This window comes from Monomorium pharaonis, chromosome 10, assembly GCF_013373865.1.
Source record: "Monomorium pharaonis isolate MP-MQ-018 chromosome 10, ASM1337386v2, whole genome shotgun sequence".
Taxonomy (NCBI): domain Eukaryota; kingdom Metazoa; phylum Arthropoda; class Insecta; order Hymenoptera; family Formicidae; genus Monomorium; species Monomorium pharaonis.
In genome coordinates this window covers 19008259-19023428 of record NC_050476.1, presented here as the reverse complement: position 1 = coordinate 19023428, position 15170 = coordinate 19008259, and the positions used below count along the sequence as shown (strand labels likewise).

The following is a 15170-nucleotide window of genomic DNA, read 5'->3' as shown; positions in this document are numbered from 1 at the left end:
TTTTTATCGCTCGTAACTGTAGAAGTCAGATAATTTTCTGAAAGAAGCGTCAAAAGCCGTCGGGGAGAATTTATCATCGAGAGACTTGTGAGAGATTAGCTACCCGTTGAGTTGCACCGTTCGAATATGACCGACGATTAAATCCATTTATCAGTCCTCCGATTGTCGAAATCAACGATTCACGTATCGGCTTTATTTTCTCAAGCGGAAATTTCGCGAGGAGAGAATAAGATTTCAAATCCTTGTGAGAGGGAATCAATGTGCGGCCTGACGAAGAGCCGATAGATCTCCGGCCATGCCTCACGTCACCTCACCTCTCGCTATTCTCTGCTTGATGAATTCGTTCTCCTGAGGGGTCTCCAGGGACACGGCGTCCATGCAATGACGGCGACAGATGTTGCGAGCGTCCAGCCAGTCCACCTCGAGATTCCTGGTCGGCGGATGTTCCCAGCTGAAGAAGTACGAGTGTACGACCCCCCTGCCATCCCTGTACGTCGAGTGGCGGACGCCTGGAGAACGAATGCGTTAATGAATCATTAATAATATCCTTCAGTCACGATTGTATCTCATCACCGGCTGATAATTGGCTTCGCTAGGCACATGACACGTGTTTGTCGTCAATTCATAGAAATCTATTACAGTGGAAAAAAAGAGAGAGAGAGAGAGAAAGAGAGATGTGAAAATCTTTTCTCTATTATCGAAACAAATTTCACATATCTTTCATGTAAAGAATGAACATGTTCGAATTGATATAAATACTTTTAAAAATTTAAAAACCCGTTCGATAAAGCTGTCGAGCGGTTTCAATTCGTATTGCAAGTCGCACGATTATAGGTAGAATTGAATAGAAACTAATTAAAATGTTAAAAGTTAAAGGATAATAATTTTTAAATCGATTAAAAACAATTTACTTTTAACTTTACAATTGATTATATTTTTGAAAAACGTAAACTTTAATTTATTGACTTCTTTTGAATTAAAAATTTGTCTATGTAAAAGAAAAAGAGGAATACGCATCCAAAGAAGAAACAATATTTCTTTGTTATTTCATATAAACGTAATTTACAAATAAAATACTTAATTTATTTGATACCATGTGTTATAATTGCTTTGAGTAATCAACATTAAAATATTACTTTTCTGATTTAAATAATGTTTTTTTAAATTAACCTTTAATTTAACTTAATTTAATCTTAACAGAACTTTTAACGTTACTAAATTAATTTTATAATTTTTAAGCTAAATTAACTTAATCTAGTTAAAAAAATATTAACTTATCCAACTCTGACTATAGGAGATCATAAATGAAGCAAATCCTACGCACAATCATTTGACGCGAATCAGTTTACGCGACACGGATTACGACACAGCAAATGTATTCTGATGAATGAAAAGCTGAAGAGCATCCTGCAATCGGCTCCTTCTGTCTCTGTCTCTTTCATTTTTTTTTTCTGACTGCGATTTCCAATGATTTTCCACCTAGTTAGCCGTACAGCCGTCAAGTTAAAAGGTGATTACGAAATATCGTTGGAAGTACTTACGGTTCGCGCAACTTCGCGGATCGGGCAAGGCTAAACGACGCTGGGCACTCACGGCGACAACGCCGAGGAGGAGCAAGTAGATGGCCCTCATATTCCCGGACCTTGAACAGAAGAGAGCGTTCGTTTATAATTCGAATTACGCAAGGCATGTGTCAGCATGCGTCGAATTTTCGGGCGATTTATTGGCGGATTTAACGATGTAAATAGTCACCAAAGGGGTTTCCCCTCGGGTGCTAAAAAGTTCCGGGTGGATGTACAGCTATTTGTCTCGTAAAGTGCCGCAATTATCGGGTTTTACGAATTAAAATTTTACGGAAGATTTCTTATATTTACGACTCTTTTTTTTTACTATTATCGTCAAAGAGGATTTTAAACGTCGCGATGTAATTTGGGAAGATTTATTTTAGTCACGTAGAATCACTACATTGCTTTACACGGAATTCCTAAATACGAACGCTTCGAATTCTAAATCCGTCTCCCACCTCCTCCCTAGACAAATGCGATCACGTTAATCACGGCGATGCTGCAATTTCGTGTAAATGCGCGCGTTACATCCGCGATGCAACGTGCCCGGGAGTATTCCCGGGAGTATTCATTCGTGCATACGATTAACGCAACACGAGTAAAAATTATCATGATAATTATTTATTATTTTGAGAAACTATGCGAAACTTAACTTGAAAAATCTTGCATTTCAGGAATATCGCGAAAATATAATGAGGTATCTCTCGCTCTTACTCAGTTTAAAAAAAGCTGAGTTAAAAAAGACGTGATGATATAATAGAGCTATATAATATTTATTATGTTTAACAATTTTAATTTATTGTAACGATAAATTTATGAATTTTATTTACACATTAAAATATTTTGATTAATTATATATGTATGCATGACATATATGTATTAAAATACTTAGAAATATTTAAGAATATTAAGAATTAATCTTACGATGCAAAGTTATTTTGTAGAATCTATTGCTAGAAAGAAGAGCGCTCCGTGTTCTAAATTCAAGGGAACAAAAGAGCTCTCCCACACTTGGATAATAATAAGACTTCGTACTACTTTTTACGTAGACTGCAGTGTAATTATGCGGGTATTAAACTTCTTCAACTTTGCGAAGTTTCGCTTGCTTCTAATCACGAGAAAATCAACTTCTCGTAGCGACATTTAGTTTCGCTTGTTGGAAAATGTACCGAAGATATAATTAGAAATTTAAGCCCATTGGAAAGCCTTGACAGTAACAGTTCTAACATTACGTGCTTTTGTGCAGAGATGCTGATTACATACAATTCAGGGCACTTGACAGAAATACCAAGCCACGTGTTGTATATACCGAGGTAGTATTATAGAATCTTTAAGAAAGTCGACAATTCGTTGAAACGGGAACGCTGAACATTTGCCAACGCCATTGAGTGTGTTCAGCAGTTCGAGGTTACGGGGTTACAAGGCTTTTATGATGCTCGCATGTACTGAATTTGCAACGCATACAAATCCTAATTATTAACATTTTTTATACAGTCCCTACGAATCTTTCATACCTATATTTTTTACACACATGGTTTCTATACCTTCTTCAATCAAGTCAGATATTCAATTATCGTACAAATTATACGAAAAAAGGGCTAAATTTATAATTAAACGACGAATTAAATTTAAAAAATTTGATATTAAAACATACATGTATATTTTAAGCATATTTTTAAGAGAATATGTATTTATATATTTTTAATACAGCTTATTAGAAATTTTGTAATATTTTTAATTTTTTAGTTTTATTTAATATGTGTTTTAAAAAATGTATGTATTTTCTGGAAACTATTTTTAAATAACAAAACGATATCTATTTAAAAGATAATATCCATTCTGTTTTTATTAAAATACTTAGAAAACAACTTTCGATTAATCAATGTTCTAGCTTAATTCGATTTTAAAACAAGAAAGCGAACCAGCGCGGCGGATCGAATTCTGACTTCTGAATTGATCTCGTGCAACACGTAAATATCGACGCTTTGTGATGGTTTTGCTAATGACTGTGTATCATTCGTGGCTAGAACAAATATGAAGCGAATCACTTTCTAAGCGACACAACAAAAACATTAGCAAAACGCGTTTATAAAACAAATAAAAATCTTTCTATAGTTTCCCCAATCATCGTTTCGACCGTTCATCTTTGATTCTGAAAGTAACTTTACAGCTCTAAAAACTATCGAAGAGAAACAAACTGCTGCTTTTTTTACGATCTCTCAATTTGTCAGTAATTTAAATTCGCAAGATGAATGCACTTTTAAGAAATCCTTCAAAGAGGAAAGAGAAAGAGAGAGAGAGAGAGAGAGAGAGAGAATAAGAAAACAATGTTGTCTATATAAAAAAAAATTTAATTAAAAAATTGTATAGAAAAAAAACTTTCTTGTTTTAAAGAATATTTTTATTTAAATGTTAAATATTAAAATAAGATTATAACGTTAAACACACACAAATATAATAAAATTATAGGAAGAAATTTTATATAGTTTCGCAAAAAAATATATTCTCTATATTATTAATAATTGTCATAGGTCAAGAAGAAAAAATATCGGATAGAAAATAGAGATCTTCAAATCGAAAATTATACTTTTTGTAATATAATTATTATTAAAAAAATGTTATGTATATATTTTTTAAAATCTGAAATAATGATTCTTAAACATAGAATATATTGGTTTTAATTTTAATATTAATATTTGACACAATTTTTTTTTGTAAAAACATTCAAACCGAATAAAATTAAGAGACATGGTTATAATTTTAATTATATCATTAATTTATACATATAGACAATAATTTGACAAGATCCAAGTAAGATTATAACGGATAATTTTTCAATTTTTAAAAGATAATTGCAAAGATAACTGATTTATTTTATCTAGAATTAAGAATCCTTAGTTTCCAGAAGATAAATGTTTAAAAAATTGTCAATAAAAAGCGAATATTGTAAATCACATGAAAGTTTACATAAAGGCTATTAGTCAAAGTTAAAAGCTGAATTATTTATTATTTATTGCCATATTTAACAAACTTGTATCTCTAAGTACACAAGAATAGTGTGATGACTTGAACTTACTAAATGTATAATTCAACACCATCCATATTCATCAGTCATCATACATTAAAGGCTTGCAGCTCCTTCTTTTACTTGTACCACTACATTATGAAGACAATGAGCAGTTTTTCACGCCGTGAATGTACGGCGTGAAGGCGAATAGCATTTTCATATATAATCATCAATACTCACATAACGTTGATGATGAAACGCGAGCATAAGAATATATCTCGTTTAATAATGCAAGGGAATAATGGATCAAATCTCTCGGATTGTATTAAGAATGTATATGTCACATCTCAAAGTACTAAAAAAAATTATTATTACTTTTTAGTATCTGTGTAAAATTTAAACACAATTCTCTTATATCGATTTAAAAGTTATTCAATTTCTTTGTTTTTGATTCTTATGCTTAATTCTTAAAATCGTGTTTTGTAGTACTTATTTGCAAATATAATAAGAAAGTAGCGTTAGGATTTAAATATATTTTTTTACATATGTTAATAAAACTCTAATTAATTCGAACACAAAATTTATTCTAATTAAAAATTATTTTCCTAAAACTAAAATAAAATACGGTCATTTTTGTGTATAAATTATTATAAATTTTCGTAGTTTTATTCTTTACGGCCCCTTTTGGAATAGTCAGCAAAATTTTTTATTGTTAAGTATAAAAAAAACCTAAGAAATATACAGTTTTTAAATTTTCGTAACTTTCATCTATTGTAAAACCAAAAATCATCCTTAAAACCGTTTAAAATCGGAAGAAACATTCACCCTGTGTCTCTCTTTTCTTATTTATCTTCCATGATGAAGCGATTCTCCGATAACCCCCCGTACCGTTTTCTTCGCGCACAGCCAGTTATGAATTAGAAGAATGGAAGTGTAGGATCTGCCGCTGTAATTAACGTACTATGCCGAGTGACGCGACGGGTATACACATGCATGTATTAAATGTATACCACGTGAAATGGAGTGTCCAGATTGAAAGTTAATAGCTCACTAGGAATAGAGGTTGATGGGTTATGAGAGCCGCGGGCAACATTTAACGAGATAAAACACCACGTTGAATATAATGGCCGATTCTGGCGGGATGAGACAGGAGAAAGGATACAAAGTCGGGCATGGAATAAATTGAAGTTAAGACTGTTAACAACTTTTTCACCCAGCCATCAATTTTATATTTGCTATTATGTTACTTTCGCTTCAATAATTTCACTTTTAAGGTATGCCTTAAACCGAAAAGCTTTTCTCTTGTATGCAGAATTGAATTAATTAAATATTCTAATTTAGGATATTCTAATCTAAAAGCGCGAAAAGCTTTATCTATTTTTGAACTTAGAAAAATACTACTACACATATATTTTTACGCTTTTATGTAAACAACGATTGTGCCAATATATTTAATAGTTGAAGATATTTATTCAGTAGATATGAGAAGATATGTAAATATATAATGTACATTACTTAATTTAAGAAACAAAAAAATCCACTTCTGTTAAACTTGATCCTTTCGTCCTACGCTTCTTTTAGGAAGGTAATCGATTGCATTTATATTCTGTACACCTTTACAAATACACTTAGGAGCAACAGTATTAAATCCTCGTCAGTGTGTACCTTTCTTACGGGATCTGTGTAACGCATCAGATGAAGGGATTAATGACGTCTTAATAAAAGGCTAGAGAGAAGTATTAAACCTCTTCTCTCTCCGGAGAGTCGGTTCAATCTTCTCCAAGTGTCATAATATTGACATAACAATTGCCGGCTGATACTGGCGAGTAATCCCTTTTTTTATTGGCGTTACAAAACACCCCTCGGTCATTGCATCACTTGTACTCTCGTCACCCGGCGGCTTACATCAATGGATTTGTGTTCTCGGCCATCCCGATACTCCATCGAGGCGACATATGCATCGACTATCATAATTTTCCGATCACCATGCGCGAAAGAAAGAGAGAGAGAGAGAGATTCTTGATACAGCAAACAGATGCCGTGGATTTGGTTGCTATCCACTCTGGTTGTGCAAAATTCCTTGCGAAAGAGCTTTTCTATGTGCGAGCACCTCATTAATGTGTCCTCGCTATGCTCACCTACGCAATTTTCCTCTCTGAAACGCGGCCCCTTTCAAAAGCAGTCGTTTTCCTTTTTATCTTACGCACAATGCGGCTTCGACGCAACTAGTATTTTCTGATCAAAGGGTACGTTTACAAACCCGTTTACAAACCCGTTTTACTTCACATTACACAGCACGATTTAGAACCGTAAGATAAAAAAATCGATTGATTAATTCATGATTTACAAAAAATAAATATTGAATTATTTTTATATTAAATATACATGCACATATATTTACGTACACGTAAATATAAATAAAAAATATTTTATCTATAAATAAAAAGACGAATTATTCGAATTGTATATAAATGTATTCAATTATTGAAAAAAAAAAATATATATATCAAGGAAATTTATTTTTTTCTTGCTTGTTAACTTATAATATCCTATACGTATATGTATAAGATATTATATTACAAGTTAACAAACAAAATAAATAAATTTCTCGGATTTATGTATACTTTACCATAATTAATTAATATACAATGAAAGCTTGTTTGTTTTTGCTGTAAGAATATTTAAGTGTTTTCAAGATATAAGTAATGTAAGACGAAATTTAAAAAAAAATCGAAACAAAACCGAATCGACGATCGTGCAAAAGTATGCGGGGAAACGCGTTAGCAAGATGCCAGTGTTTTCGCGAACCCGTGTGTGCACGCGTGAACCGCAATACGCGGCATGCATAATCCGTGCACGATTGCGTTAAGTAACTTGCGGGCAGCGCGGCTGGAAAGGGAAAAAAAAAAAAAAGATCGGTCGTTGCCAGTCAGGGTCCAGTGACCCCGTGACCACGTAGACCACTGTCGCCGCATTCTTTGCGCTATCGATCTCTCGTTAAGAAAATTACAACGTTGCTCTTCCGCGGCCAGGAAATAGCAGTAGTTCCTGATCGGATTTATATCTTCCTAAAAGTTGCACGTAACGCGGAGCGTCTGGAATAAGAATTATAGCTCCCTGGCGTTTTTACCGATCTAATCATCGCCCGCTCTAAGCAGCTCCTAACCGAGACTCTTCTCACGTACATTATCGTCTGTCGTTACATCTAAACGCGGAAGCGCCGCCGTTACAATGTATCGCTATTATATAAAGCAACGGCGACTAATTAATGTAATTTTGTGGTAAACCGTTAATTCATTGTGGCGCTCCATTATATTTGCTTTTCGCAAATCGCGAGACACAACATTTCGTTGTCCTTCTTTTTTTTTAAATGAACGAAGGTGTTACGTAAAAGCAATTAAGTTATCATTGCCTCTGCGTATAATAACAGGGCAGAAGAGAACTAGATTTAGTATGATCGCTGAAAGTTACTCAATATTATTTTGTTATGTCATTTTAGGAAGACATAACTTTGGTAGAACAAAATTACATCTTTCATCGAGCATCTTTTCACTTTTTCTCGAGAAATAGGTAGAAAGAAGGAAGAATTGCCAAATGTATACCACTGAAGCTATATTTTATTATATTTCAAATTTAATAGGGTCTTGCTCGTATATCTAAAAACTGTATACTATGAATAATGTTGTTGGATGAAATAAAACTGCCCTGAATTTATTTCAAGGTTTACATGCGTAAATAAGGTGATCGCTATTTCCCTTAACTTAGCCGTTTTGAAAGTCGACAAACATATGTTACTGGCTCAAATAAATATATCGGGTGACAAAGTATTTTCCAAAAGTAATGCCGCTCGCACCTTAATTTATATACAGTATTAAAAAAGGCCCTATCCTACATATATTACATTATTATAAAAATACAGAACAATAAATAGAAACAAATTAATTGAATACAGTGCCAAAAGCAATAACTAAATAAAGTAAGTTAGAAGTACGTGAATAAGTGAATATTAGATTTATTAAAGATAGATAAATGCTTATTCAAAAATAAAATAAAAAGAGCAACAGTAGTTGTAGAGTAAAGCAAAAGATTCTATAAAAAATTTGTTCTATAATTTTTTTAAATAAAAATACAAAAGTTTGATTACATTATTGTTAGCTGCATGAATTGATGAAAAAATTAGCATCAGTTGTATCTAATTTTTTTAAAACTTAACATACAAAAAACAAGATATAATCTGTTATATTTTTATCTATATTAATCTATTCTCATTTATTTTTGTTACTTAAATATTGCTTCTATTAAATAAAAATATAAAATTTTGATGAAGTACGATTAGAGAACTACTATATTTTTAGCAACTTTCCCTTACGTTTCAAAGATCCAGATAAATAAGCTTATAATATCAGCTTACGAAATTATCAGCCTGAACCTCTCGAGAACGAAGATAATTAAAATATAGAATTATAATTTTAAACACAAGGCACATAAATGTATAATAAATATAATAAATATCCTACAGTTAACTTAAATAGGCACAAAAATGTCTTGTGAGAGACAATGCCAACGCGCGCCGCGGTTCAGGATCAGCGGCTTAGAGAGGATGATTCGACAGTCGCGATGACTTTAGAAACGGTCTGAATCGTTCACGGCCAGTGAAACTTGATGTGATTTTGCAACGCGTCCCTTTTTTTCATTTAATTTTTATCGAGCAGTTGAAACTTTCCTCGTATCACGATTGCCAGTCTCGACGAGGGGGGCTGCGACTTTCTAAACCGTTCGTGACACTCGCGTCACGAAGTGGCGGATGAGCATCGCCGAGGATACATCACATCTTTCAGATTCATGCTACAATGTTATAATTAAACCAGACACTTTGAAAATATTGTAATAGCAGTTTGAGGAAAGTCAGTCATCCAAATCCCACGTCAAATCTCATGTGATCGAAACGATGATCAAAAATCATAGTAATCGAATTTAATAATATAAAAATAGTGAATCTCCAATTTGTAAATGAAATTAATATATTTATAACATGCCTCTGTATTCATATTGCTATATTTGAAGATAGTATTTGCAAAATCAGATAATTTGTATATTATTTTTGAATTCATGTTTTGACAACTAATATTTTTTTAATTTCAAATAAACAAATATTTTGTATCTATTTAAAAAAAAAACAATCATTATATTTTATATCTGCTTGCAAATTCCAATTATTTTAAAACTGTCGAATTTTTAAAAGATTTTTAAAAGTTTAAAAAAAGATCTTGCTCAACAAAAAACCAATTTTGTAAAAATATGCAGTATTTATTTTAAATTATTAATTGCTTTAAAAACGAATAGTAGCAAAATGGGTTACGTCAAACCCTTTATGTCTTTTGATGTAACAATGTTCATTTGAAGAAAACTAATATTTACGTGTCGAGAATCGTGTAGAAAAATGACGTGAAATATTTCGGATATTATTTACTACTGTGATTATGTTCTCATAAAATAAAATTATTGAAGCAAAAAAGCGGAACAACACGACACTTTAATGGCAATTTGCCACCAAAAGATCAAAGATCTTAATGTAAATGTTTACGATATCTCGCACACCTGGTCAGATTTATGGATCTTATTACTAAATCTAGGTTCTGAGAATCGAATGGAAAATTTTTTCAGCAAATGCAAATGAGCGATGTTTTATAGCCCGTCGAAACGAAATGAATCGGAGAATTCCGGAATTCCGGAATTCCGGAATTACGATGTGTCGGCTACTGCTTCACGTAGTATATTAAAAGTTAAATTTAAACGCCCGTGGAAATTAACCAATGTAATTAAAACGTTGTGTAATCGATTGCGTACGAATGAATAATATGGTACAAGATTATACTCGTGACATAACTTCGGAAGGAACTCCGAAGTTATATCACGAATGTCACGAGAAGTCATAAATTTGCATACAACATTGCACATCTTAAAACAATCATCATAAAAAGCATAAAATTATCAATATTATAACCGCAGATTTACAGTCTCTTATTTTAAAGAAAACGGTTTGAGAGATATTGCGGCGATGAAAGTACGCTGAAAGTACGACGGACTCTTGATGAATAGGACTCAGGGAGTTGAAAAGTCGCGGCTTTGTTCTCGTGTCGACCGATCGATACGGTACATTAATCGAGAGGAAAGTTGTTCCAGAATCGACTCATTAATCCGGTTATCCCCGTCCGATGGAGATTGGGAAGACACGTGCATCGCCCGAGGGTTGCCGTGCGTGAAGAAGAAGAGTCGTACTTCGCCCAAAAAAAAGTAAGATCTTGAAGTCCGCGCTACCGAGAATAAGCTTTTACCGCGAAGGAAAATAGCGCGAAATCGCTATTTTTGCGGTCAATTAAGGCGCGTGCTTTTTCTTTCTTTTTCTTTTCTACATTAGCTTGTCCTCTGGCGATACCACGGCTGAATCGGCAAAATATTTCATTAGTGCAAAATTTAACTCGTCATTCTTTCAACATGTTACATAAAACATTGTTACAGCTCGAATTTAGCTCGACCAAAATGCCGGTCTCAAATTATTCAAGGAATTCTTAAGTAAAAACCTTTAATGTCTAAATGCATCTTGTATGCATAAACTTAATTGAAAGTTTCGAATCATCTGATCTTATCCGTTACGGAACTAACTGCTCTTTGCATCGCTGCAACGTTAATTACAGCACTCAAGTAAGTATAATGTCTTGCGTGTATACGTTAGACATGCACGATGCACTTTATGATGTAAAAAGTATCAGGATGCAGTACGAAAACTATTTCTCGATATTAGCCATTTCTCGAGTCTTAGTCAAGATTATGTCCTGGCATAGCCACAAGTATTATAAATCTTGACGGATATGGTTTATATAATCATAAATCTATTCTTACAAGTAACGAAACGATGTACGAAGTTACATTTCACATCTCTTCTTTCCTGGAACTTATACAACTAATAACTCCATCAATTCAACTTTTTATAAATTACTCAATTTTGTTATGGTATCAATTTTCTCTATTCTCTCTTCCTTCATTTTACGGATTTAATCCGCGTTAAGTTCTGTTAATAAGTCACAAATTTTTCTCTGGAGATCAGACTAAGTGTTAATTACGAATTAAAAATTAAAAGAACAATTAATCAAATATTATTTGAATTTTTATACTACTTTCAGGATACAAAAAAGGACTTCGGAGTCGCTATTTTTTAATCGTAACGCCGTTCGTACATATCGATCAATATTGATTATATATTTAATTCTAATTACAAAAATTTAATTGTGTTTATAAACTTGTACATCTTAAAACTCGCTACGTTTCACAACAGTATGACTTTTACTTTTAACCTATGTTTTCCCTGTCGTGTAACGTCAACGCTGATTTATCGCAGATTGCTTCTTACTACACGCTGTTGCGAAGGAAAAATTCAGAAGGCGTACTTTTCGCAAGCTGTGTTTTCTTTCTTTCGTTTTTTTTTTTTTTTTTTAATAATCGTCAGGGAGAACAATACATGCTCGATGTGTTTGGCTAACACTTGCGGTTTGCGGTGAACTGCAGTGGAGGCACAATCCGTGACTCGGAGTCGTCGAAGATTAATAATATTCGCGGTTGAAAGCAGATGCTCTGGCAGTTTGCCGGCCTTTCGTCGAGGTATCGATACCTTAACGGGCCGTACCTATAATTTAGGCGTGCGCATTTCAGCAATTTGTTTCGCGCATACTAGTTACGCTGTAACAAGCTGCGACGTAATAATTTACCTGATACATATGCTGCCTGCGCGGCGGTCGTTAAAATAATCATAATAATCGTTCAATTATGGAGAAACGTTTGCGTTTTCAGACGGCACACGATATTTGCAGTATGACACAGAATCCCTCGCTGTGACCGGAAAAGTACAAAATGTAATTACAGAGACAGAAGCTCTCCCATTTCCCTCTTGCAAACCAGGAAAGGGATAGGAAAAGAAATATCAAATATCCAATTACATTAGAAAATATTACATATGGAAATAAGCAGAAATACGGAACGTAAACTAATTCGTAGAGTTGAAAGTTTTAGCTGTTAATGAAGAAAAATATGTAGAGGATGTAAAAAGCCGAACATTTAACATATTTGCGGGAGAGTTTGTCTGCTACTTTTTCTAATGTGTGAAAAAACATTCTAACATAAATGTAAAACGCAGTAAAAATGAAAACCTATTCTTAAGACCCCCGCACACACTTCTGCATAACGCATAACATAAATGCATAAGAAAATTCGATTGGTTGAATTTCTTATGCACTTTGCTTAATGGACCAATCAATTTGCTTATGTACATACGTTATGCATTATGCAAAAGTGTGTGCGGGGGCCTTTAGTTTTCATTTGTTTATTCTTTTATCTTTTTCAGAGGAGAGCGCTTACTTTCCCAGTGAGAAATAGTACATCGAATCGACATCATTTCGACGTCGAATTGATGTCGAATTCGTTATCGTTTCTCGCTGGGTTGCGCTTGGGAAAGATTTCAAATTACGGGGAATCTAATTTTTCAATTGCTCAGATCCCGAGGTCCATCGCGCGATCCCCGCGACGGATCTCTTCTTCCGCCACGCCGCGCCGTCACGGACGGCCGCGGACAAAATCAAAACTGTGCACCTGTCCGACCTGCAGGCATCGTGGCTTTCCCGGTATTTCGCGCGACGCGGTAGCGGTCGCCATTCACGCGAACAGGCATGAGAATGAGAATGAGTATGAGAATGAGAACCGTGTAGGTGTGGAATATAACGACACCACAGAGAGACGCGGACGTGCATGTGTGTGCGTGCGTGTGTGTATGTTCGCGGACCACATCGCGTAACCGTTAGCTGGCCGGCTTTACGTCCAGCCGAGCCGGCCAGCTCTTCCAGGAGTCTCTTACAGTTGGGTCCCCGAGAGGTGGACTTTTGTTAACGGCAAAACGCGTCGTGCCCGTCGACGTATCCCGCATACTGCTGCGGGCCGCGTTTGGATTCTGGGGAATCCGACCGCGGCAAAAACGAGACGCGGCGCGGAGATCCGGAATCGAGTCCGCGGCGAGGAAAGAGCTCGCTGGAGCCGCGCCGGGGTCGCGCGGGCTCTCTTCGAGTCGATCGTCCGCTTCTGTGGCTACCGGGCAGAGTCTATTCGGAGGGATAAATGGACAAATCGCGATTTTGCTCCACTTCGCTGATGACTCTTTCGTCGTCGTCGTCGCCGAGATGGGAGAGGCGCTCCGCTCGTGGCTCGAATAGAAATGCGCTCGTGACTCATATTCGGGGCCTAAAAAAGCGGAGATAGCAACCTCGAGTTTCGGCCTTTAATTACGGCCTCGAGTCTCTCCAGCTGGCTGATCTTGGCTTCCTCCGTAATGACAGATGTCATGAGCGAAATTGCGCGCTCTTCCAATCGGATATTAAAATCGCCATACGTATCTCCGTATTTGGCACAGTTTTTTTTTTATCGCGCTCATTTTTAAACCTCATTGAAAGCTCGGCTGTCACCGTTACACCTTCACAATGTGCTGTATTTTACTTTCATGTCAAGTAATTATTTATATGTATATGTGTATATGTGTATATTCGGATACAGGCATCGTAAGGTAGGGAGGCACGGAGTACCGTTCTTTAGCATGCGGCATATGTGGAACACTATGTGTATTGGTATCAAAACTCTTGACTTTCTATATTTACACTCTCGTATGTACCTTGACTTACACAGATACCGATCTAGTCCTACGAATTTTCGGGCTTACGATCGGTATTTACTAAAAAAATGAACTAGTAGATTATAATGAAACGGACTAAGCACTCATTAAGCACCAGCGTGATCCAAATTAAATAATATTATTTAATATATTTAGTGTTACACACACTCTTTGGTAATACCAAATATTATATTAAAAATTATAGTTAAAAGAATTGTATATTAATTTATAATTACTTGTTGAAATTAATTTGTGTTTCAGCTAAACATTAATTTGATAATTTTAAAAATTATAATCTTCAAAAAAATTTAGTTTTGTTATTTTCTAAGTAGAGATCCTTATTGTTTTTAGGAATAATATTATTATTTTGGATAAATAATGTTTTATTCATAGGAAATATAAATTTCACTCGACTCAAAGTCCCGGAGCGTAAGTAATTCAGTAGATTGAAAAATTTTATTCTAACATTCTTCTAGAATAAATTTAATAATATTCAATAATATAATTGAATAATTATCATTATTTAATAATAATCAAGCAATAAAATTATTGAATTCAATAATAATGGAAAAAATCAATTAACGTTCGATTTTTTAAAAATCGTCTCGGTTATCTTTTTGTCGACAAAATCGACGGGTACGTTATTCAAAGCAGCATTTACGGTGAGATCTTTCGACGATAATTTCACTCTCGCGTTAACTATTTCAACAATAATGATATTAATCTCGATCCTTCATATTTTGTATCGCACAATGGGGCTCCCGTTGGCGTGTCAAAGTTAACTCGTTACCCACATGGGGTGTCGAAATCTCGTGATAGCGCGAAGTGTACAATCGTGTTACACACGCTTTCCATGCATCGCTTTGTGCAAGATCGTCGTAATTATCGCGGT

General features: G+C 34.6%; 1 protein-coding gene across 3 annotated transcripts in view; it reads right to left on the bottom strand.

Annotated features, from left to right (window-relative positions):
- LOC105838688 overlaps nucleotides 1-15170 on the bottom strand; it is a 28296-nt gene that overhangs the window by 5554 nt on the left and 7572 nt on the right. For all 3 annotated transcript variants that reach the window (XM_012684421.3, XM_036293364.1, XM_012684420.2), the window contains exons 2-3: nucleotides 1542-1642; nucleotides 315-509 (exon numbers count right to left, since the gene is read on the bottom strand). In XM_012684421.3, coding sequence (XP_012539875.1) covers nucleotides 315-509; nucleotides 1542-1632 — 286 coding nt within the window. In that variant the 5' untranslated portion in view covers nucleotides 1633-1642. The remainder of the gene's footprint in view (nucleotides 1-314; nucleotides 510-1541; nucleotides 1643-15170) is intronic.